The sequence below is a fragment of the Peromyscus eremicus genome, chromosome 2 (genome assembly GCF_949786415.1).
Source record: "Peromyscus eremicus chromosome 2, PerEre_H2_v1, whole genome shotgun sequence".
Classification (NCBI taxonomy): domain Eukaryota; kingdom Metazoa; phylum Chordata; class Mammalia; order Rodentia; family Cricetidae; genus Peromyscus; species Peromyscus eremicus.
The window spans coordinates 64,635,322-64,659,844 of NC_081417.1; the positions used below are offsets into that span (position 1 = coordinate 64,635,322).

At 49.8% G+C, this 24,523-nt stretch overlaps 1 protein-coding gene and 1 long non-coding RNA gene across 3 annotated transcripts in view; one reads left to right on the top strand and one right to left on the bottom strand.

Moving 5' to 3' along the window:
- LOC131903591 (uncharacterized) overlaps window positions 1–2,986 on the top strand; it is a 24,547-nt gene extending 21,561 nt beyond the window's left edge. The window contains exon 3 of the long non-coding RNA XR_009377549.1: window positions 2,890–2,986. This is a non-coding gene — a long non-coding RNA (uncharacterized LOC131903591). The remainder of the gene's footprint in view (window positions 1–2,889) is intronic.
- Window positions 1–24,523, bottom strand: part of Pax5 (paired box 5) — a 177,079-nt gene that overhangs the window by 74,856 nt on the left and 77,700 nt on the right. For both annotated transcript variants that reach the window (XM_059254259.1, XM_059254260.1), the window contains one exon: window positions 2,169–2,298. In XM_059254259.1, coding sequence (XP_059110242.1) covers window positions 2,169–2,298 — 130 coding nt within the window. The remainder of the gene's footprint in view (window positions 1–2,168; window positions 2,299–24,523) is intronic.

Sequence of the window (24,523 nt, forward strand, 5' to 3'; positions counted from 1 at the left end):
GTATGTTCGTTTTTGTGTTTTGAAACTGGGTCTTACTATGCAGCCCAGGCTGGCTTCCAACTCCTGATCTTCCAGCTCAGCCTCCTGAGCGCTGGTACCACAGGTGTGCACTCCCATGCCCTGCTCTAGAATGTCGCTGACATTTCAGAACTAAGCATACCCCTAACTCTGGTCAGGGATGTTTATACTGGGAGCTCCTGGAGCACCCAGCTGACTTTCTGCAGCTCTGTGGATCCAAGTATAATACACACTCCTTCTCACGCATGGCTTCTCACGTGAATGAGGTGGCCTTTGGCTGGAGACCATGGAGGCCTGTCTGAGGAGCTGCTGACACTGAGCCCCACCTGCCATGACCCACGGGACTACAGCCCAATGGGGCCAGCTCTTCTAATTTTTTGAGAAGACAGGAGGCTAGATTTTTTTTTTTAAGTCTTGGCTCAAATTCTCTAAAAGCCCCATGAGGCCCAATTAGATTTATCTGAAGGCTAGATTAGCCTTAGCTGGCAAACATGCGTCTCATTCCCACAGACAAGGATCTTAGACTCAGTGTTCACTGGACTATTAGCCACCTAGATAAGCATGTGCCCAAACTCATTTCCTAAATCCTGCCCAAAACTTTTCCTCTGCAGTGCGGCCTCCTAGGAGGCTAGGGTGACTGTAACTCCGCTTTTTACTCCATACAGCGGGCATGTCTGAGCTTGGCTTCTGTCCCTATATAATGGGAATACTGTCACTGAGGTCCCTGGTAAGGGCCGGCAGGGGTCCGCAGGAAACGCCTCACTGACTGGAGCTCACTGGCTGGCATCCCTTCCGTGTATCCCCTCCCTGAGGCTCACCTGGCTTCGGGCTGTTCCCCATCTTAGCCAAACTGAGGACAGGTCACTCTTGCTCTGTCAGACGCTCAGGTAGTACCCAGACCTGCACACGGTTACCTTTCCCATGAGCCCCAGGGCTGACTAACTGTTAGGTCCCAGAGACAGGCCTCTAGTCTTGTCACTGAGGGACCCCTGGGCCTCAGCTCTTGCCTCATTCACCACTCCTCTTCAAATTCTAATCCATGAGAATTTCTTGGCTCTGTTACTACTTTGAGGTTATGTCCATCAGCCAACGGAGACGTCTTGCCATCATCTCTGGCTGGATCCCTAGTTCCAAACCCCAGTATAGCCCACCAGCCTCCACTGTCTGTCTGTTCCATATTCTGGAGACCCTCCTGCCTCCTGGGTGAGACACCCTCCCAGAGCTGGTATAGTGGCTGTTCCAGGACTCCACAGTGCTGGGCTGGAGAAGGGAACTCCCCACAGCAGCAAGCTACAGAGACCACACGAGGGGGGTCTGAGGAATCACAGCAGACCACTTGCTGGGTGATTACTTTGTGCTAGCCAAGAGTCCAAGCTCCTCCTGTGGGGGAACCTAGTCATCCTCACAAGAGCCCTGCGCTGTAGCCATTGTCCCCGTCCCCAGCATACAGATCAGAAAAGCACAGCTGGAATTCTGATACCACTCACCCAGGATGACATGGCTGACACACACAGCTGGAACCCTGCAGGGAGTGGAGGCCTGTGCGAGGACAGAACTCAGGCCCAGCACATGCCGGGGGGTCAGCACTCTATTGCTGAGCTGCACCACCAGCCTGAGGGCCCAGCTCTCGGTCTTCACACTGACGGTGATAGTGGAGGCTGCTGGGAAAGCCAGCTGCTTGGCGTATACACAGCCCCTCCCAGCCCTTCTGTACCCAGCCTCTGCTTGGAAATCTGAAAGGCCAGTGATAACTTACGAAGAGTCTCTCTACTCCTGGAGGTTGATGCCAACCAACAGATTTCCCCAGCTCATGAAAAGGAGAAATCCCAGTCCTTTGAGTACCTGGCCCCACCACAGGGTCCCCTCCGACAGGGCAAGCCCTGCCTCTCCCAGCCTTTATCGTGCTGTAGATATATCGGAGCGGCATGCAGCCATGTCGTATCTCAGCCACGACCTGTGTTCCACAGCAGTCTGCCGCCTGACCTGAGCCGGGACCTTATAACCTCGTTAAAGCCGGGGCCAGTCATATCCAAAAGCATCAAGAACAACTCCCCCCTCACATTCACTCTCTCTCTCTCTCTCTCTCTCTCTCTCTCTCTCTCTCTCTCTCCCCCACCACCACCACCAAATCCCCATTCAAGTATGCTCACCTGTGACAATGGGGTAGGACTGTGGGCCTGGCACACTGCTTCCGATGTCCGCAGGGGTGGGGCTTGTCAAGTTGGCTTTCATGTCATCCAGGCCTCCGGCCAGCGAGGCCATGGCTGAATACTCTGTGGTCTGAAAGAGGAAGCAGACATCTCAGCATGTAGCCCAGAGGCACCCTGATCAGATGCAAGGCCATGATCTGTCCATAGAGGTTCTGGGAAACCCAGGCTGAAAGGGCAGATGCAGCTCAACGGAGCAGCACATGTATCCAGAACCGACCACTGTTCCCAGGAGAAAAGATGGGCAGGAGTCCACACGGCATTCCCAGGAGTCAGATCTAACCAGCAGATTTCCCGGCTCAGCCCCACAGGCCAGGGAGGGGGCCAAAGCAAGCAAGGCAGAAAGAAGAGTCGACCTCCAAGGACAGGGGCCACATGGCTTCTGGTTTGGGGACTCTCAGACAACAGGGTGGGACCCCCGAAACAAGTGTTAAAAAGGAGTTGAAGGAATCACCTAATCCAGACCCATTTCACAGATAGACAAATTGGGGTTTAAGAGGAGGAGGGTTGTGTCCACATAAGATCAGACAGAATCCCAATCCAGGGGCTAGCTGACCGAGGGTTCCCAGTCCTAATTCAGTACATAGAGGCAACCGAGTTACAGGTTGATGAATGACTTTTGGATTCTGGAAGTATATGAACACTTGTGTGCTGAATATTCCAGGTACAGACGTCAGATTTATCAAACCCACGACAACCAAATGCGCTGGGCAGTGAGTCATGTCCATTTCTTCAAGTCACTCATGAAATCCAAGCCTGTGGTAAGTCATGAAACCTTTGCAGAATGACCTCCAGGGAAGGCAGAAAAGATACCAGCCTGGACCTTTCCATTCAAGGAAAGACTACATTATAGCCACAAACGGCATGTCTCTGCCTCCTTCCCAAACCCCTGCAAACACTTCAGCCAAAGAATTTGGTTGTGTGTACCAAGTTTTGGCTGGGGGCTTCTCTGGAGCCTGGCTTTGCCAATGGAGGTCACGTCCTCGTCTGTTCAAGATGATATACTTGGCAGGCAGGGACAGTAGTAGGTGGGTGAGTAGGCTGAGAGCCTGTGATTGGGAGCTCCTCGTGTACTTGGGGAAATGATGGTTGCTATTTCTGAGGCATCACTTGGCAGGACCAGTAGGTGGAGCGGGACACACGTCACCTGCAGAATGGTCACCAGGAGAAGACTTTCCAGAGCAGGTGAGACGGGAAGATGACTAAGCCTGTTCCTGTCTTCACTGTCACAGGCCACCTTGTATGAGCAGCCCTGTGCCCCTCCCCAAGGCCTCATTCTCTCTCCCATGAGGCCAGGTTTGTACCTGTGGAGTTTGAGCAGGACCTGGAGCTGACCATATTAGGTGGCTGTGCCTTTTGCATTTAGGCCTCTAATCCACCTGGGATTGATTTTTGTGTCTGGTATAAAAATCTAATTTCTTCCTTCTCCCTACCTCTGAATGGATAACCAGTTGCCCCTTGCTGGTTATTAAGAGCCCATCTCTTCCTGCTGATTTGTACGTCTCCTTACCCATATATCAAGGTTCCATATGTGCACAGATGGCTTCCCAGCCTGGATCCTGTTTCGTTGGTCCATTTATCTACCCCTGTGCCAATAGCACACCATGTTATTACTGCACTTCTCTAATGGTCCCTGGTGCAGGTAGACTTGGCCCCCAGCATGGCTTCTCCCTTGGAGTACCTGGGCCTGTTAGGGGCCTAGGGATTCTTCGTTACATGTTTTTGGAATCGGCCTCTTCTGGAAGATGATGGATAAGCCTCAGGGGTTCTGGCCGAGCTGTCCTCAATGGGCACCACCTCGGGACACCAGGGCCTGCAGTCCCTCGCAGCTCCTCTGCTCAGGAAGTACTTTCTGACTTTCAGAGACCGCTGTGTCAAGGACTTCACCTGTGACTTCCATCTCAACCTCAAGCTCTGCCCACAAAGGGGCCTGTGTTATTCCATTTCTCAATGCAAGAGCTTGAGACGTCAATTCTAGAAGAGATGTGATGTGCTTAAAGCTACACAGCGCCTAGGCACCAGGATTCAAACATGGGTCCATCTCACCCCAGCATCTTGACAGTTACCCCTAATGGTTATCCAACTGTGAGGCCCAAACCCGTAACAGTGATGAAATCAAACAGTTGGTCCCAACTATTTGAAGCTGAGTTTTTGTTTTGTTTTCTTTTAGTGGGTTCTTGTTGCTGCTATTTTGGGGTTGTTTTGAGACATGGTTTCACGTAGCCTAGGCTAGCCTAAACTTACTGTGTAGCTGAAAATGACCTTGAACTTCTGATGCTTTTACATTCTCCGCCCCAGGGCCAGGATAGCGAGCATGGATCAGAACACTCAATTTCCTGCCGCGCTGGGGACTGAACTCAAAAGCGTCATGCATGCCAGCCAGGCAGTCCACCGGCTGAGCTATTTCCCCAGCTCATTGGTAATGGAATTAGAAGGAATAGAACAGAGACCGAGGCTTCCACACCTAGAGAAGTTAAGCCCTATTTTGTAAATCATGGTTCACATATCAGTGGGTAGAGAGGAAAATACATTTCTTGCTGTGAGGTGGAAACAGTGGCATTTGAAGAGCATGTCTGCATCCCATGCAGCAGGGAGCTGTTGGGGGAGGTCACTGTCTAGATTCCCTCCCTGTAGGACAGAACTGAGCATGCCCTAGCCTCTAGTCTGCTGAGAATGCATCTGAGATAAAAGCTCACCAGAGGCAGCTACCCCCTTCAGCGCACTGCTGTGCCTCTGGGAGGGTCTCTTTTGAGATCCAGTTCCTGGATGCCTGGACATGGGTCCTACTTCCTCTTCCTGTGTCTCCCTGGATGCCTGAGCACAGTGAGTGGACACTGATTTCACCCATGCTAGGCCCTGCTGTGTGCATGCGGGTCTGTGAGACAGAAGAAACCCTCCATGAGCTCCCAGAGAAAGATGCAGAGCCCCAGAAAGTCCATCCAAGGTGGAGGAAAGCACAGAGCCATTCATTCTCATGGGGTGTGGTGTGGTCAGTAAAGGTTTCTGGGGGGTGGGCTGAGCAAGCTCCATCCCTTGGGTTGGAACAGCTGAGCAGAGCTGAGAGGCGAAGGGAAGGAGGGAGCCAGACCAGGATGGGGTACAGCTGAGGAAGTGGACATGAAGGTAGACCGGCTGGAAGTGGACCACGTTGGCCCTCTTCCATGGATACAAAGATCAACAATCAGGGTTCCTCCAGGCCCTCAGCATTCCAGCCAAGAGTCAGCACACCCCTCACACCCATCCCTGGCCCAACAGCCTTCAGGACTTCATTTGCTGACCTGGCTGGCAGCTGAGCCTTTCGGGAAAGCTTAGGTTTCCCCCAGGAGACAGACAGAGCCGGGTGCAGAAAGTGTGGCTGATACAGATTTCCTGCCTCCTCAGGTATCTAAATTTCCATGTGGTAACCAGTATTTGATTCTGTTCAGAGTCAGACAAAGTGCATGGAGTCACTCCAAACAGGTGGGTTTGCAAGACTAGGTATTTCCAACCCGTGGGGAAGGCCCACTCTGCCAGTCCCTAAAGACCACTGGCCTCCAGGAGGCCAAGAGGAGGAACCTGACTAAGGAGCCCAGGCTTGTGGGCTATGGTTCTCACAAACAAACCAGGCTTCAGCAGCTTGGTCGCCACCCAGCAGGGTTCCAGCCTCTGTTGTTGGGATCTGACAATCCTTCCTCTGCTCCTCTAGGAGCAGGATGCTATCTTTTATGTGGGTGTTCAGTTTTCCCTCCAGTCTATCCTCGGGGCTGCCTGTGATGGTTTTAAGGGCGACTGTGTTCTCTCTGGTCTCCTGGGCTTCCACAAACGTGGCTGAACGGGCTGTGCCTCCGACATTCCAGGCTCCGAACTGTCTCTACCTGGGGGGCCCATCTCAGTATGTCCAGAGCTCCTGCATTGTCCATAAGACCCAGCTCAAACATGACCTCCCTGGCGAAGCCATCCCTGGCTCTGTAGCCACCAACAAAATCTTCACTCCTCCTACACTTCCTCACTATGTGGCTTTTTGTATATGACTCTGTCATAGCACACCTCCATATGTAACGACTGTTTGTCTCTCTTTTTTCAGAACATAGGGCCTCCCTACAGCCTCCCCCCACCCCGAGTGTGTCTTGAATGAAGGAATAAATTAATGAATGAATGGATTTTCCATCCACATGATATAAACTACAGATCTCAAGAATTTACTGGAGGCCAGGAATGGCAGCACATGCCTATAATCTTAACAGCCATGAGGCAGGGGAACCCAGGCCAGCCTGGGCTACACAGTGAGATGTTATCTCAAAAAGCAGAAATTAACAAAGGAATTAACTAAAGAGTTTTTAAACAGTAGCTCCAAGTGATACAGTCACATGCCCTGCCTCCTCCCACCAGGACGTCTCATCAAGTCATGTGACAAGAAAGTTAGGTCCCTGTCCAGTACTGGTTAAAGCCCCTGGAGAAGTACATTTGTTTAAGACAATAAAAAGAAAAGGGTCATACAAAGGTATTTTTTAACCTCTGGAGACACTGTCCATTAGAATATTCAAATTCCTTGCCCTTCCTTCTCATAATTCACTGGGGAAAAAAGGTTATTTCCCATGCTGAGTTGTTAATTTGCCTCTGATCAAACAACTAGAACGCTAGAAACCATTGTATATCCCCTCTTGCTTTGGCTGGCAGGAAGCTCAGTCAAATTCAGTGTTCAACTAGCACCCAGACATCACTGCTGGGCCCTGGAAGAACAGCATCCCCTTTTCTCTAGGCTACACGTGGACTCCTTAGCCTGACTTAGATAAGTTCAATCACTTCTCAGACCACTGCAAGCAAGTCCTTTGTAGAAAATGGGACCTGGGAGAGAGAGACACATGTAAAAAGGAAGACAGACAGACGGAAAGATGAGCCGGAGGAGAGCGCTCCCGGTGCCCCCGTTCCTGGTAGCTATGTCCTCTTGCACTTCTCACTGTTGGGAAGCCGAGGGCTAGCCAATGGGGTGTGGAGGGCGCATACAGTGTGTGTTGATGTACCCACACTCCTGGGCACATCACCCCATCCCAGCCACCCCTGCTCACAGACCCCAGCTGTGTTCCCCATTCCCCCTTCTCTGAGCCCTTCAGTGTTTGTCTGAAGCTGTCATGTCAGCTCCCGCTCTCTCTCCTGGGAGCCCCTGCTGCCGTCCTTGCCCATGACCCAGAAAGAAACAGTAACCGAGGCCAGCAGTTCACAGACTGCTCAGTCCCCCACACACAGAGGCCTCAACGCCCTACGCCTGCAGCCCCAGACTCCCCTGAGTTCCCAGAGGCCGTGACCACCAGCTCAGACTGTGCACCCTCCTTGACAGATAGTAGGCTCCAGTGTACGGTTGGCCTCGCTCGCTCACTCGCTCGCTCGCTCTTGAACAACGGAGTGACAAAGATGCCCAGAGCCACCTCATCTGAGGCCACAACTCTGAGGAGCAGAGAGGTGGGGGCACTTCACTGTTCTCCGTCATGTGAAGTCTCGGCCCGATGGTAGCCAAACATGGAGCTTGGAGTGACCACATGGGACTCTTGTCCCAGCTCGGTCTCTCCTAGGCCCGTTCTAGAGGGAAAGGCCATGCAAGCGAGACAGGGTGAATGGTGTGTTCGTTCTAAAGCCTTGCTGCCTGCCTGCAGGAAGCTCATGGGAACCTGATGGATGGGAGAGGGGAAGCAAGCTGGGGACCAGTACTGAGAGGCTGAGGAATCCTAGCCGCAGACTAGTCATTTGGGTCCCTAGGAAATTACCTGGAAAAGGACTGCCTGGGGCTGCATCAAGTATTGTCTCATCAGCACCGGGCACCACTGCCATAGCATGGAGGAGAGAAGAAACAGACACGTGAGAAGGGGGGTGGGGAGAAGGGGAGCGCAGCACGGGTATGACACTTGGGAGTGTGACTCAGCCAGCCCTGCACAGGGGACTTCCGTGCTGAGGAACCATGGGCCTCAGATGGCCCTTGGGAGCCCAGTCAGAGGCAGGACACCGACACCCAGCCTGAAGGACCAGACACTTGCTCATCTCCACCCCTACCCAGAGGAGGCTAGAGTAGCAAAGGAGAGCCCTGGGGCCTGGCCGGAAGACTCAGACTGGGGAATTAAGGGTTCTTCCCCCGACAACACCTTATGGTTTCTAGAGACTTCCATCTGGGGCCGTTCACGCTATGATCTCTAATTCTTTTCTAGTGCTGATAACTCTTTGCTGTTATCTCTGGGCCACAAGACAAAATACCATCTCCATCTTCATGAAGTGAATTCCAAGGTGAGGAAAGAGAGGCAAGGGGCCACCAAGCTAAAGGACTCTTGGAGATGTGTCCGTCAATTCAGTACGTACCCTGATTCAGGCAAACTGTAAAACACGTAACTAAAAAAAAACTGTGCATGGCTTGGCCCTGCCTCAACTTGATATGCCAGGCTCTGTTGATTCCCCATGAGGCCTTACCCTCTGAGGAGTGGATGGGGGATGGGGTGGGGGGAGATGGGGTGGGAGGAGGTGGGGTGGGGGAGTGGGAGGAAGGGAGGGAGGGGGAACTGTGGTTGATAGATAAAATGGAAAAAAAATTAAAATAAAAAAAATCAAGCCATAAAATGGGAAACTTGTGCTTGATAACATCAAGGAATTTGCTAACTTTTCAGGTGTGATGAATGGGATGGTTACACTCTGCTCAATGTCTTTAAAACAAATCTTGGAAAGATTTGCTTCAAACATTGGTAGTGAAGTGAGACAACGTCTAGCAGGAACCGAGCACCGCATTCCTGTCTCTGCATCCTGACTAGAGATGCTGGGTAGCCAGCCTCCTCGTCCTTCTGCTGCTGCCATGCCTTAGCTGCCGGACAGGCTGCATCCCTGGGAACCCAGACAAAACAACCCCCCCCCATTAACTGGCTGTTTTCAGTCCCCCCATTAACTAGCTGTTTTCAGTCCTCTTCCCACTAACTAGCTGTTTTCAGTCCTCTTCCCACTAACTAGCTGTTTTCAGTCCTCTTCCCACTAACTAGCTGTTTTCAGTCCTCTCCCCACTAACTGGCTGTTTTCAGTCCTCTCCCCACTAACTGGCTGTTTTCAGGCTCCCCACTAGCTGGCTGTTTTCAGGCCCCCCCATTAACTGGCTGTTTTCAGGCCTCCCCCCATTAACTGGCTGTTTTCAGTCCCCCCATTAACTGGCTGTTTTCAGGCCCCCCACTAGCTGGCTGTTTTCAGTTCTTTCCCCATTAACTGGCTGTTTTCAGGCTCCCCACTAACTGGCTGTTTTCAGTCCTCTCCCCATTAACTGGCTGTTTTCAGTCCTCTCCCCACTAACTGGCTGTTTTCAGTCCCCCCACTAACTGGCTGTTTTCAGTCCCCCCACTAACTGGCTGTTTTCAGGCCCCCCCCCATTAACTGGCTGTTTTCAGTCCCCCCACTAGCTGGCTGTTTTCAGTCCCCCCACTAGCTGGCTGTTTTCAGTCCCCCCACTAACTGGATGTTTTCAGTCCTCCACACCATTAACTGGCTGTTTTCAGTCCCCCCATTAACTGGCTGTTTTCAGCACCTCCCCCTCCCCCATTAACTGGTGTTTTCGGGTATCCAGCCCCAGCGAGGAGGAAATAAGTGATCCTGGAGTTCTCACCAGCAGTCCCCGGCACCTGTGACATAATGAGAGCACCCAAGAGGCCAAGGACAGCCAGAAGTTTGTTCTCTGCCCCCGCTCCCCTGTGCCTGCCCTGCTCTTCCAGGCTGCCACACCTCTACCCCAGCCTCTGCCTTCGCGGACTGTTCTGGAGAAAGGAGACCTCACACCTCCCTCCTGCCTGGCACCTTCCCTGCCACATCCCCACAGGTCCCTTATGTCCTTGGGACCCTGGGGTGTGAGCTCAGGAGGGAGCCCAGGTGCTCTCATGTCTGCTGGGTGCCTGTCCTTCACCCCAGGGGCCGAGGTGGAGTGGGAGAAGACTTCTCTCAGACAGTGCCATTGCCGAAGCCGCAGGCCAGCGCTAGGTCTCACCTAAGGTCATGCCACGCGAAAATGGCCACACACTTCCTGTTCTCGGCTCCTTTTCTTACCTGGAATTTGGAGATTTGTGACCAATTTCAGAAAGCCACAGAAGTATAGAAGGGAAGTAATATGAACTCAATACTGGAGGCCAGATCTTTTTCTATTCTCTCTTTTTTTTTTTAACTCCCCGGGACCAGGCATGTTTAAAAACAAACAGACAAGCGAGCAACAAGAAACTTGAAAAACAACTGCTAAACAGGACAGTAGCAAAAATGTTAGGGTGGAAAACACTTCAATAAAACGGGTTAGAAGTGGAGGTGCAGACACGGGATTGTTGACTCCGTAAGGGCGGAGCTGCTGGCTACCATGCCCAGCTGTGAGGTCACTGTGGGAAACGGGGTGAGAGAGGCATGCGATCCCTCTACGTTACTCTATGTGTGTCTACGGCGATCTCAAAATAATAACCGCAATCCAACAAGCTTTAGCATTCTGTCTCTACTAACCAAATTTAAAAAAAAAATCAAAATTTAAAAATAAACTTTTTGTCGAATGTAGACTATGAATGACGATAGTCATAGTGTCCGTCGTCTACAAAGTACGACTGTCACTGTCAACCAGAGGCAAGGGTTGTCAAGGATTCTGAAAGGCCTCCCTCTTCCTGGAAGTCCTCCCTGATTTCCCTCCTCTATGTTCCTAAGACAGCTCAGTGTGCAGATCTCTAGCGAGCCCACATCACCACTGCAGTCTTAACTACTCAGCGTCCCCATCCTCCAGCTAGAGGGCCAGTTTCAAAAGGAGGGACTGAGTCTCCCTTAGCTCTGTGGCAGCAGCTCCTGACCCAGCTCAAAACAGAGGTGACACAAACATCTGGAACCAAATGAACTGGGACAGGTGCTTGGCCGAGCTCTGACAGCGATGTCAGGGGGGCTTCACAGTGTCAAGGGAAGGATAAGTGATGTCAAAGTTCTTTCAACTCACCAGCAGAAGTACATGGTAGGGACAGGGCTGGCAAATCCTCTGTTTGTGGCCATATGTGGGTCAAAAGGATTCCCAGCAGAGCAAAGGGTTTCCAAGGAGACACATGAAAAGTTGGATGATGTATCTTGCTTCTGTCTGTGTCTGCTCTCTGCAGCCCCAGAGCACCCCAAAAACCTTCCAGGTGGGATGGGAAAAGCAGGGACATTCCAGGGGGGCCAGTGGGGTCAGATGGCATGCCTTCTGTCCCAGGGAAAACTTTCAGCAAAGAGTACCAGAGAAACCCTTCTCTCTGGCCTTTGGTAGGCTTTAGGTGAGCCTCAAGGCTCGGGGCCCAAAGGTAAGATGCCAGTCTCTATCTGGTGCTCAGAGCTCACAAATGTGTGTCTTGGTGACAAGGAACTTGCTACTTCCTGAGGGGCAATTCTACTGCCCCATAGCCAGCCTTGGGAACAGTGCTCAGTCTGTCCCCGGAGGCCTTGGGTGAGCTTTCTCTACTCCAGTTCCATCAAATGTCCCCTGAGCATCCCGGGCTGGTGTCTTCCTGTCTGATTCCATTCCAGCAGCTCCAGCGCCTCCACCGCCCCTCCTGCACCCCTTCTCTGGTTGGGGTGTAGAGTGCTTGCTTCTGATTTCTGGGGCCTCCATTTCCTGGCTCCTAATGGTGCTCTCACAGGCAATGGGCACTCACTCCAACTTTATTAGAAGTGGGAAGTAATTGTGTATGTGACAAAAGAGTAAATAAGCATTCGCTTCCCTCTACCCCAACCAGTGTGGTATTGGCAAGTTCACACAGTGTCCCCAGACACAAACAGGAAGGTTCTCCTGACAAGGACACCCTCATTGTCCTGACAAAGCTCTGAGTCCTGGAGCATGTTGAGAACTGACACCCACATCTGGGGCCACCTGAAAGGTGAGGGTCTGCAGGGCTGAGGCCTGAGGATAAGAGAGGAAGCCTCGCCGGAGGCTTGGGCCTGCCCCAGCTCTGCTTGGCTGATCAATCAGTTCAGGTCCTCATGTGTAGAAGGAAGGAAAATTCCAGAAACAAAGCTCCATCTCCAGGCAGCCAAATTCCACACTTTCCCCATTCTGCTCTAAAGCTAGAAATAGGCAGGGAGGGTCATTCTTCTCAAGGAAACATGGGACTGTTATCTACCAAGAGGTCTGAGTGGGAGATGAAAAAGGGGGGCCCTTTTCATCATGTCAGGTACCTAACATGGGAGGAGAGGAGCCATCCCAAGATGCCCACAGTTCACTCTCTTTCATACCTTCTAGCTGTGAGGTGGAGAGGGAGGTTTTCCTGGGACCGTGAAGAAATGATACCATTATAACACTTCCCTCAGACAGAGTAGGGGCAGGCTAAGGGTGGGGCGGGGCAGGGGCAGACCCTTCTTCTGACCCCCTCCACTAGCAGAGCAGAGTAGAACCATGCCTGTTCTCCCCACCTCTCCCTCCGACCCCCTCCCTTAGGCCAAAGGGTCACTTCTCTGGCCCTTCTGTTCCCTGTCAGAAAGGACTTTCTAACAGGCAGTTCTCTGCAAAGGCCAGCACAGGGAGCCTTGAAGGGAATGCCCTCTTTGTCACCAAAGATTCCCCCGGCCAAACAGAAATTGCGATGGAACGTCCAGAAAAAGAAGACTAAGAAAGCCATAAACACAAATCCACGGCCTACAGTTTAGAGGACTCTGCTGGATCTCAAAGAAATCCTAATACACCTTAAAAACTGGAAATAGCGTGCGTGTTCTGCATGCTTCCTACACACAGGGGACTGTTGCAGGTTAAAAGGTATTGATTCGCTTAATCCCCCGAACAACCCCAAAGGGTATTGCAAACCCCCTTACAGATGGTGAACATAAGGTCCTGGTGCCAAGTCCCGTGAGTGTGTGAAAACCACCCCCTTCAGCAGTACGTCTCCAAAGTGCAAGAGATGAACACCTCCTCGAACAATCCTCGCTCACTGTCCTTAGCCCTGTCACCTCGCAGGTGAGGACACTGAGGCTGAGGAACACACAGAGCAGGGGTAAAATGCATGTGCTGATTCCCAAGTCTGTGTGCATTACTCTGCTTCTCGACTGCCTTGTGATGAAGCGCTGCAGCCTGGGGCAGGAGTACCATCAGCAAGGCCAGACACGACCAACTTTTCACAGTCTACAGCATCTTCAACCTACTGCTAACGGAACCTCCCCCTCTGTGGCCACTCCCTCCTCTGCCCAAGTCCTGTCTCTCTGCCCCTCAATCCTGGCCCAATAACAACCTCTTCTGGAAGACACTACCAGGCTAGGGTGGAGAGGTTGCCTGATGCTTAAGAGTACATACTGCTCTTGCAGAGGACCAGAGTTCTATTTTCAGGACCCAATTCCCAGCACCTGTGGTGGATTACTCACAAAGATCTATAACCCAAGCTCCAGGGACTCCAATGCCCTCTTCTGGCCTCTATGGGCAATGCACTCACACGAACCCACCCCTACCTCCATCTCTTACCCCCCCCCCACATACATACGTGTGTGCATGCATAACAAATAATACAACTTTTAAAAATATTTTTAAAAATGAAATACTTTCAGATTGGCCCAACCACAGATGTCACTAACTTTACCGTTTATTATTTTTCTTAATTTCTGTGTTTGCCTCTGCACATTGATATGCACCGGGTACATGCAGTGACCTCAGAAGGCAGAAGGGACATTAGACTCCCTGAGACTGAAGTTACAGGAGGTTGTGGGCCACCATGTGGGTGCTGAGACCAAACTCAGGTCCTCTGCAAGAGCAACAAGCTCTCTTGGCCACTGAACTGTCTCCCCCTCCCCCCCCCATTCCTGCTATTAACACGGTCAGCTTTTACAGGATTTGGGTGTTTGTAATGCTCTAGGGTTGAACCCAAGGCCACATGTGTGCTAGGCAAGCCTTCTACCACTGAGGGATAGCTCCAGACCCCAGAAAGCTCCTAGATGATAAATTCAAAGGATGGCCATGCTCAGATCGAATGTCAACATTAACAATTAATCCTAACGCTCATGGGAAACAATAGAGAAAGAAAGGGCGTGGTGTTCTTAACATCATTAAGGAGAAGCTGGGCACCTGCCCGCTAGTTTGCTCACAGCCTCTGTGTTCTTTATTGAAGATGACACACTCACGTTACTAGAAGCTGATGGAAGAAGATGCTGACTGGCTTTAGGTTTAAGCAATTCTGGAGAAGCCCAAATTTTACCTGAGTTAATAGTAGAGAAAAAGTGGGCTCAGTGACAATGGTGTTTCCTGCTTATGTGCCTTTTTGTCAAGGTTAAGTTTACTTAAGAGCCTCTGATTTTCATTACACACTGTTTGCACTTTGCAGTTATGTGTTAATTTCATGAAGCTTGCACCTTGGAACAGGAAACAAAGCATAATAATTATTTTCAAGGCTAATGCCTATAATTTATTTAAACAAGCAAGCCATTTGCCTTGAGACTGTCCATGTAAACAAACAGACTTCTCCTAAAGGCTCCGTTGGAGTTGGTTTAAAGCATGCCTTGCTCCCCTTTCAGAGATACTTACACCCATTTAGCTCTTTCCTACAAATCAAGGCTCAGATAAGACAAACATGCAGGCTAGAAACAAGCTTTGCACAAACAAACAAAAGCTCTCAAGCCAGAGGCAACAGAGACCCGCCTCCAATCCCTGCATTCATCCAACAAAACCGCCTCTGAGCCCAACTGCCTGGCAAAGCCCCCAAATATCTCATTTTCATTTCCAGACTAGGAGGAGATTTGATTCTTAAGGGGAAGACAAGTTTGGTGTGATGGGAGGCTGAGAAACCTAGGCAGGCTTCTCCTTGCCACCCTGTGTCAAGCTCACAAAGAGAAAAATCGCACCATCCGACATGGTTGGGAGAGTTTAATCCAAAGCGGTGCTAATTAATATCCCTGGCTTTCCAGAAGCCAATGCCACATACAGCTGCGAGGGCAACCAGGCTGTTCTCCCTTCAATTCTATGGGAGGAACATTTTCATCACTAAACCGCCTCCCATGCCCTCCTCTCCGCCAGACTAGCCTCAAGAAGGGAGCAGGGATGATCTCTCTCGGCACTTCATCGCTCCCCATTAATTTTATTATTTATACCCCGTTTGAAAAGTTATTGGCAACTCCATGCGCACCTGGCCAAAGCCCTTCTGACAACGGGCAGAGGTACCTTCCCGAGTCTCCTTGTCAAGGGGAGTTTATGCATTTGTCATCAGAATGAATCAACTTTTTTGATCTCTGCCTTGGAGAAAAAGTCAACACCAGTGTCAGACACTCTCCCTCTCCCTCCCCCCACCCCTGTAAATGTGGATGGTTCTAAGCTTGTCCTTTTGTGAAATCTGTGTAACAGCCCCAGGGAGGACCCTATTGTACCCTTTACTCCCAGACAAATGTCCTCAGTTTTTACCCCATTTTTAGCCCAAACTGCCAGAACCCAGGCAGACCACGTGTCTTACCATTTTGTTTTCAAACCCCACGTGCTTCCGGCTGTCTCTTTCCAGCCTCCTAGAGGGACCCCCAAATCCAATCTAAATGTTTCGAATTTACCTGTTTGTCTTTTATACATATAAATAGCTGCATTTCCATTCTCTCTTTGTTTCTCATTTTCATTTGGTTCTAATATCTGCATGTAAATGTCGGAAAATAGCATCTGTAATTGGAGATTATGAAGTATGGCCAGCTCCTGACAGGCTGCTAAGGAAGATGGATTATCCTCATTTTTCTGTAAATTTTGTCAATTTTGGAATTCATAAGCTATCAACACTGATCAAAATGGGACTTCACAGCTGTGTCAAAAAAGGGGGAGGTGGGAGTGGGAGCGCACCCGGGCAGGAGAGCGCAGAAGCAACGTGGGCGAAGCAGATTGGATGCCCAGCATCATGGAGGCCACCCTTGGTCCCCTCCCCTCCACCCTGGCATCTCCTCAGCCCCAGCTCTGGTCCCCTGGCTAAATCAAACAGCTAAATCACAAGACTGAGGGGCCGCAAATCCTCCAAGGCGTCCAGTCCAACCCGGACTTAATTTATCGCCCGTGCTGCCTGCCTTATTTATCCCGAGGAGTCCATGGCTCTCTCTGCTCAGGCCTCAGAGGTGTTAGCTCCTTCCAGACCATCACAGCCCACTTGAGGCAATTGTGTTGGTCTCTCTCTCTCAATTTTCCCATTACTGGGAGTAAGTACTGTTGGGACTCTGTAATAGCCCGACTGCAGCCCATATCAATAACAGATGAGGTTTAATCGTCCAACACAAAAATTATTTAGGCGCAGTAAGGACATTCAATGTCATTTGCATAATGGCATTTCTATCGCACGCACCTAACCCGTCTTGCATAAACAAGGCCTTGGGACCATAAATAATAATAAATCATGACGTCTGCACGCCTCTTGTGGTAATAGGAGCCACTCTTTGTGGAAATTATTTCAGCAGGAAATGGGCACTGTAATTTCAAAGACATGTGCCACGGCGAGGTGCGGTAAATCACGTGCGTGCGCACATGAGCCCCAAGAACAGCCTGGGGACCTGCCCTCAGCCCATGGTGACATATTGGGGCACTGCAGAATGCCAGCCTCCAGGGGAGAATCATCCTGAGCCTCTACTACAGCCACTAGAATGTGCCACTGTCCCAGGAAACAGCAGGTGAAAGAGGCAGGATGCTCAGAGCCCAGCAGGGGGGAGAATCCATTTGGACTCACAGAAGTTTCTAGGCCTCTAGGTCAGATTGCTATCTTTGTTCCGGGAGAATGGAAGCTCCCCCAGGGCAGCTACTTTTATCCGCCATGTTCCTTCTCATCTACTACGTACCTAGTACAGTTTCTAGAGCCCATTCTCTGGAAACATCCTGAAGACACGTAATGAGAGAAAGGGATCGGCCTGGGTAGCAAGACAATGAGAACAGCCCGGAAACCAAGCTCAGAAAAGGACAGGCAGAGGCATGTCCCTCAAGAGGAGTCAGCATTGGACTGGCACCGAAGAGCCGGTATCCTCAATGTTGTGGGGGGCAGCTCAAAACTGCCCAGGAGACCCTGTCACACTGCAGGCAGCTGTGCCTGAGGCCAAGCACGCAGACGGTGACCCGCAAGCAAGCTAAGCCCAGGGCTGGCTGGGAACTCCCGCCCTTCCTGTCAGACCTATGGCCTCACCTCTCCAAGCTTCAACTTCCTCATCTGTGGAATACTCCCAATCCAGTGTTTGATCAGAGCAACCCTGGACAGTAAAACCACAGGCTGCGTGCAGAGGGACCACACAGCTCTTTCGGAGGCCAAAGCCAGATCAAAGACTGACTCAGCTTCTTACTGTGTGTGTTTTGGAACAAATACACCTCAGATTCCTCTGCCTGAGAAGGGCACAATGATTAGGTCCCCATCTGCCTCCCAGAGCTACCGGGAGACACCTGCAGTTGTGTGGTGAAGTGCTTTGTTTTTTACACAAAGGGTTGACAGCCCTGATGTGTTTGCAGAAGGGAGTTTCTCTACTCCTACCCCAGCATTTTCTTCTGCCCCTCTCATCCCCTGGCAGCACCCTGAGAGGTCCATGCTTCCCTGAGAAAGCTCTAGCAGGATGTGCAACAAACCAAACTTAGGGTTACCTCTGGACAGGAGAAGAAAGGGCTGAGTTTCAGCCCAGTCATCCTGCCCTGAGCTCAGCGAACAAGTAGAGAAGAGCCATTGTGTGGCCCCACTAGTTTCACCAAGACTTTGACAGATGGAGTACCCTATTTCCACGCCTTGGCCTCCTGCTGCTGGAATGGCGAAGAAGAGACAACAGACATTTTACAGCAGAAGCTGCATTTGTTTCCCCAAATGAGGAAAAGAAACAGTGATCTTTGCTCCATGGAGTCCAACCTTTCTGGCCTTGAGAGGTTTGGGTGATGAGTGCGAAGTGCTGGGTATGGAGCAAAAGTTTGAGGTGTGGTAGCCTCGAGCTCAGGAAAGAGGGGGGGCTCTAGTACCCGCAACCCCATCTTCAGCTTTATATTCGATTCCTGCTTTCACCAAACCATGGGCAGTTTTGCTCAAAAGTGAAAGCGTGGAGTTGAGTTTTTAGTACTGTACCAACATCGGTTTCTCAGTTTTGACGAGCGAGCTGTGGTTAGGTCAGACATCAATGTCAGGGGAAACCGGGTGAGAGGCATGTGGGAACCGGCTGGTCTAACTTTACAACTTTTCTGAAAACTTTCTGTAATTTTCCAAAATTAAAGTGTATGAGGTGGGGCAGACGCCACTCACAGTGAAGAAAGAACAAAGACCACAACGTCTCATTTCTCATCTTTCAGACTCAGAAGGCTGAAACCATAGTGCATAGAGCCGGGTCTTTCTCACACAGGGGCATGAACCTCTTAGGGGAGCAGTTTAAATCTATGTTAAAAAAAATTCGTAACGTTCTGATGGGGAAAATGGAGAAAGAGAAGCTCTTTATGGAAGGGAGAGGGAGGTAAATACAAGAGAAGGAGAGAGATGGGTAAAATAACAATATGGATGTCTGAAAAAGCCATAAAGGATTATTCTTATTAACTGTTTACCTAAAAAACAACTATAATGCCTGTGATTCAGTGTATAATATACATATATAGTTTTGTACTCTTTTTTTTTTTTTTTCCGAGACAGGGTTTCTCTGTGTAACAGTCCTGGCTGTCTTGGAACTTGCTTTGTAGACCAGGCTAGCCTCGAACTCACAGAGATCTGCCTGCCTTTGCCTCCCAAGTGCTGGGATTAAAGGTATGCGCCACCACAACCCAACCTACACATACAGTTTTAATGACCTTTTCTCATCTAAGTTTATAATCTTCCCCCCAAGAGCCAAAGACTGCCTAACAAAACCCCCAATCCCAGACATGAGAGGTCCTCTTCTGTTTGTTGGTCTGGACTGTCTAAGAGAGTCCCAGAACACGAAGCCTATTGATGTAACCCTTGGTTGGCCCTCAAAGGTGGAAGATAAGCCCTATTGCTTAAGACACTGTGCACTTCAGACACAGGGCCAGAGACCTCTGAACTGGAACTGGCCTGAAAGCCTCCTCCAGGGACCAGCTTTCATGACACCGGAAGGCACCACGCAAGCTTCCTAAGGAGAGAGGCAAGCAGCGGTCCGACCCAGCGATGGCCCCTATGAATCGCATCAACAACCAGCGTGGCGGGATAACCTATGGATGCAGCAGTAGTGTGCACACCTCGAAGGTAGCTGACTGCTCTCTAATTGGACTTGAGACTTGCTCAACAAGAGGGAGACCATGCCTGGTACTGAGGACCTAGATAACTACTCAGTGCTAAGGAGATCATGGTTATTGGCGGAGAACCTACAACCTTCAGTTTACTAAACCAGCATACTCCCTAACCACAATCTATAAACATTTGTCCTAATACCCAACGTTCAGAGCAGTTCTCTCCTCTCATCAAGGAAACGCCTTCTTTGCGACAGATGGAGACCACTACAGAAAACCACAACCAATCAAAATGCAGAGCTGTGGAGCCCAACCCCAATGGCCACATCTACAAAACACTCTTGCACCCAGAGCTCAGGGAAACATTGTGGAAGAGGGGGCGCCAAGAGTTGGAGGACCAGGAAGTCTGCTGTGAGATTGCGTCTCCTAGCAACACCAGAAGCTACGCCAGTGAAGTCTCACCACCATGACCGCCCAGACTTGAGCTGAACAAGGAGGAGACCAACATACACAAACATGGATGTGGAAAAGCCCACAAGGCCTCAGCCCCACACAAAGAGCTACAGGCAAGTCTGGGAGTGGGGAGGTGGTGCTTCCCAGAGAAGAGCACAACGATTGGTTGACCAGTGCCAAATGGTCAGCCCTGAAGACACACGTACAAGTTACATGATATGGACTCAGCAGGTTCTATTTAGGAACATATATGTATAAACATACACATATATGCTTATCATAACAATTAGTGGAAGAAGAGGTCATGAATTTGAAAGAAGGCAGGGAGGGTATACAGGAGGGTTTAGGGGGAGGGAAGGGAAGGGATAGTTATTGTAATTAAATTACAACATCAAAAATAAACAAAAACCATTAAAAAAAGAAAGATTCACAACGCTCACATACCGAGCCAGCCATTCTGCCCCTGAGGACGTTTGCCAGGATAGCCTCTCACAGACGTAACTAAATACGAGGGGAAATGCTCGTTACAGACTTTTTAAAAGGAAACCTTTTAGAAGCAACCAAAAGCACGCTTCCTAAACAAGCTTTGTAGAACGCTGTTACAATTGTTAAAAAGAATAAAGCAAAGCTGGGTGTAGCAGTGCACACTGGGAGGTGGAGGCCGGAGGGTCAGGAGTTCAAGGCCAGTCTTATCTACATTAACAAGTTCGAGGCCAGCATGGGTTAGATGAGACCTTGTTTCAAAATTTAAAATAAAGAAAAGCAGCAGCACATTTTTTTTAAAAAGTCTATATAGTGTGTGTGCATGTATGCACATTAGGGCCACAAGATGCGTATGGAGGTCACAGGACAACTCGCAGGAGTCAGTTATTTTTTTTCTGTCATGTGGACTATCTGGACCAGATCCAGGTAGTCAGGCTTGAGGCCAAGTGACTTTACCCCTGGGCCATCTTGCCAGCTCCAAAAAGCAGTATTTTATCTATGTGGAACAATCCCAAGAAATACTCATTAATAGAAAACAGTAAAAATAGAACACTGTACGTATGTGTGATCATCTGTGCCCCAAAGGGGGAGGTCACAGCAGTTATGCTTACCTGCAAAATGCCTGGACAAGACTGGACCCTGTCAACCCACCATCACGGATAGGGGAAGGGCTCATGAGGACTTACAGGCACTCCCCTATAACTATCCCTTCACCCATGCCCCTGTAAGCCTGAAAGCAGCCCTAAGGAAACTTACTGAGTCATCACAAACTAAAGTTAAATTAAGTTAAAGCAAGAGAGAGTGCTTGTTGAGAAAAGGAAGGGATCAATAGAAATGGAGGAGGAACAGAGATGGGGAGTAAATCTGACCAAAGCAGATGAGATGCAGGCCGGATGTGGTGGTGCACACCTTTAATCACCACACGGAGGAGGCAGGGACAAGCGGGTCTCTGGGAGTTTGAGGCCAGCCTGATGTGTATAACAAGCTCCAGGCCAGCCAAAGACCCCCATCTCAAATCAACAAACTATACACCCCTGCACACACACACACACACACACACACACACACACACACACACACGGGGTGGGTAGGGGTGGGTGTGTGAGAACCAGAAAGAATTTTGCAACTATACTTTAATGAGGGCAAAGGATATATGAAAAATATGTATTTATGTCTCTGCTAACAACCCCCCTTTTTCATTTAAAGTTTTTATTAGCACATATTAATCATATATAAATGAAAAAGGGGGTTGTTGACAGAGACTTAAATACATATTTGCCTTTATCCTTTGCTCTCATCAAAGTATGGGATTTATACACTCCTCAACTTATAATGGAGTGTGTCCCAATAAACTGAAAATAACGGAAGTCAATGGGCATTCAGTACCCTACCCTACTGAATACCACAGCTCAGGCTCGCTCGCCCTGGCTGTGCACAGAACACTTGCTGGTGCCTGCACTCAGGTAAAAGTGTCTGTCACAGGGCCCACTTACACTTGGGGATTAAAGTTGTCAAGCACTAAAAGTGAGAAGCAGGCTGGTTGTGCCGACACACTGTCATACATACCTGCATTGACTTGAAAAGTTCTAAGTCAAACTGAGGTAGGCCGGGCCGTCTGTGCCCACAGATACTTGTGTGTCCATTACAAAGCATTCTTCCTGTGTGTTTGCAGGCTAGAGGTCCACCTTGGTTGATCCTCAGGCACCTTTCACCTTGTTTTTTGAGGGTCTCCCACTGGCCTGGAGCTGGCCAAGTAGGCTACTCTGGCCAGCCAGTGAGCCCCAGGGATTTTCCTTCCTGTATGTCTGGCTTTTTCCATATGTTCTAGGGATTGAACTCAGGTCCTTGTCCTTGCAGCAAACACAGAGATGTCTCCCTCACCCTCTCACCCCCATGGTCTTTAGGAGATATAGAAGCAACTGATAATAGGGCTATCTTTCAGAGGCTTATTAATTAATTAATTAATTAAAGAAGGTGGGGGAGAAGAAGAAAGGAGAGACTTAATTTTTGTTGCATACATTCTGTAGTATTTCAAACTTTTGCCATTGTGCAATACCCTCTATTATGTTCTTATAATTTTTTATTTAGTTTTTGAGACAGGGTCTCTCTATAATATAGTTCAGGCAAGTCTTGAACTTGCAATCTTCCTGCCTCCCCAGAATTACAGAAAGGCATTGCCACACCAGCTAAAAAAAATTTTTTTTTCAAGACAGGGTTTCTCTGTGTAATTTTGGTGCCTGTTCTGGATCTTGCTCTATAAACCAGGCTGGCCTCAAACTCACAGAGATCCATCTGCCTCTGCTTCCCAAGTGCTGGGATTAAAGGCATGTGCCACCACTGCCTGGCTCCAGCTAAAATTTTTAAAGAGAAAAATAACAGTGTTCTACAGGTAAGTGGCAATGAGTAAGTATTATCTGGACTGGAACTGAACCACGGCTGTGGTCAGAGGTCCTTCAGGACCCCTCTGTCTTGATATCCCTTACTTCACCCAACCTGGCTGGCATGAGTCTGCAGGACAGTGAGCTCAGCAATGGACACTTGGCATGTAAATCTGTGTGCCCAGGAGCCCAAGGGAAGAGCTCCGACTCTCTCATGGATCTGACCTGCAGTCCCACATAGTGTCTGACCTGGAAGGGATTTGGCTGTATCATTCCCAGCCCCCCTGAGTTTCAGGTGAAAACTGAAGAGGAACATTTGTTCTGGGGACACTGTATGATGACCGGTGACCTCAAATCAGAACTCAGGTTTCAGGAAAAGTAGTACATGTCAGTGAGAGGCACCAAGAAATGTTTCTGTGTCTCTCTGCTTCTCACTTGCTCACAGCTTTTGTCCCGGGCTTTGTCCCATCTCCTCACTTCCAGATGCAGAAGCTGAGCATAGAGTATTGGGAACACACGGCACAATTTCATCCTGGATTGTGATGCTACACATGCCTGTGCTGGAGGCGGAGCACCCAGCAGGACAGCTGCTTGGAGTGGTGGGACCTGGCTTTCCCCCAAAGTGAGTGAGCATGGAAGGACCAGTTGTGAAAGGTCGTAACAAACTGGGCAGTCTGGTCTGGTGAGGCTGCCAGGGCCTCTGCGATATACCAGAGTGAGAAATTCCCACCAGTCTTGTCTCGTAGCCCTTCTTCTCTGCACCAACCTTTCAGTTGTCACATCTGGGGCTTTCTGCGTCCTTGGGAAGAACCTGTTCCAGTTCAGATGACCCAGCCCCGTTAGGTCCATTTATTCTTCTCCATTTCAGTTCTCCCTACCCCAACTCCATGGATTCATACTCCTTTCTCTGCATTCCATCATATGACCAGGATCCCACAGCCTTGTAGGATTTGGGTTTGTCTACAGGACAACTAAAGCATGCATTCCCAGAGACATGGCCTTGAGGTGGGTGCAGGTCAAGGGTGTGCCCAGACACTCCCCAGTGCCTACCTAACTGACCTGACTGATTCACAGTAGCCCACAGGCAGTGGCTCCAGTCCCATCTCCCATTCCTCATTTCAAATGGCCACTCCTGGTCTCCAGGGCATGAGCCTAGAGTTTCATACACCTAGAGCTGCTTTTCAAAGCCAGAACTTGGTGTTGCAATGGAGCTAACTGCACTTGCTGCCTTCAGTGCTCTTGGAGACGTAGCTGAGAGCTTGTGAGTTAGTTAGTTCAACCTTCACCTGCTTGCACACCCACAAGCCACATCTTCGCACATGGCTTAGTATGAGGGAAAGAATTAGACCATTGTCCAAGGAATGAGGGTAAAAATTATCTCAAGAGAATTTTTATAATTAAAGTCCCTGTACCCAAAAAGCAAGAGAAACTTAGGGAGGGAGAGACAAGCCCTCCAACAACCCTTAGGGTCTGTTGGAGGCTGTCAAGTTTGTTAACTTCGTTTGTTCCGTCACTCACTTCCCACTTTCCAGGAAAGGCTGAAGGGCACTCATCTGATGCAAAAAATACAGAGAGGTATAGAGGGAAGAAGGAAAGCCCAAAGCAGAGCCTAAAATAGGACTAAGGAGCCAATGAGATGACTCTACAGGAAAAAGCACTTGTCACCAAGCCTGGTGACCTGAGTCTGATCATCAGGATTCACAGGGTAGAGAGAACAGACTACTCCTGAAAGTCGTCCTCTGATCTCCACATGTGTACACATACAGATGAATAAAGTGTAGAGACAAATAACAACTGTAACCAGTAATGAACACACACACACACACACACACACACACACACACACACACACACACACCGTGGTGGGCATCATCTCTCTACTCTGTAGGGATCCT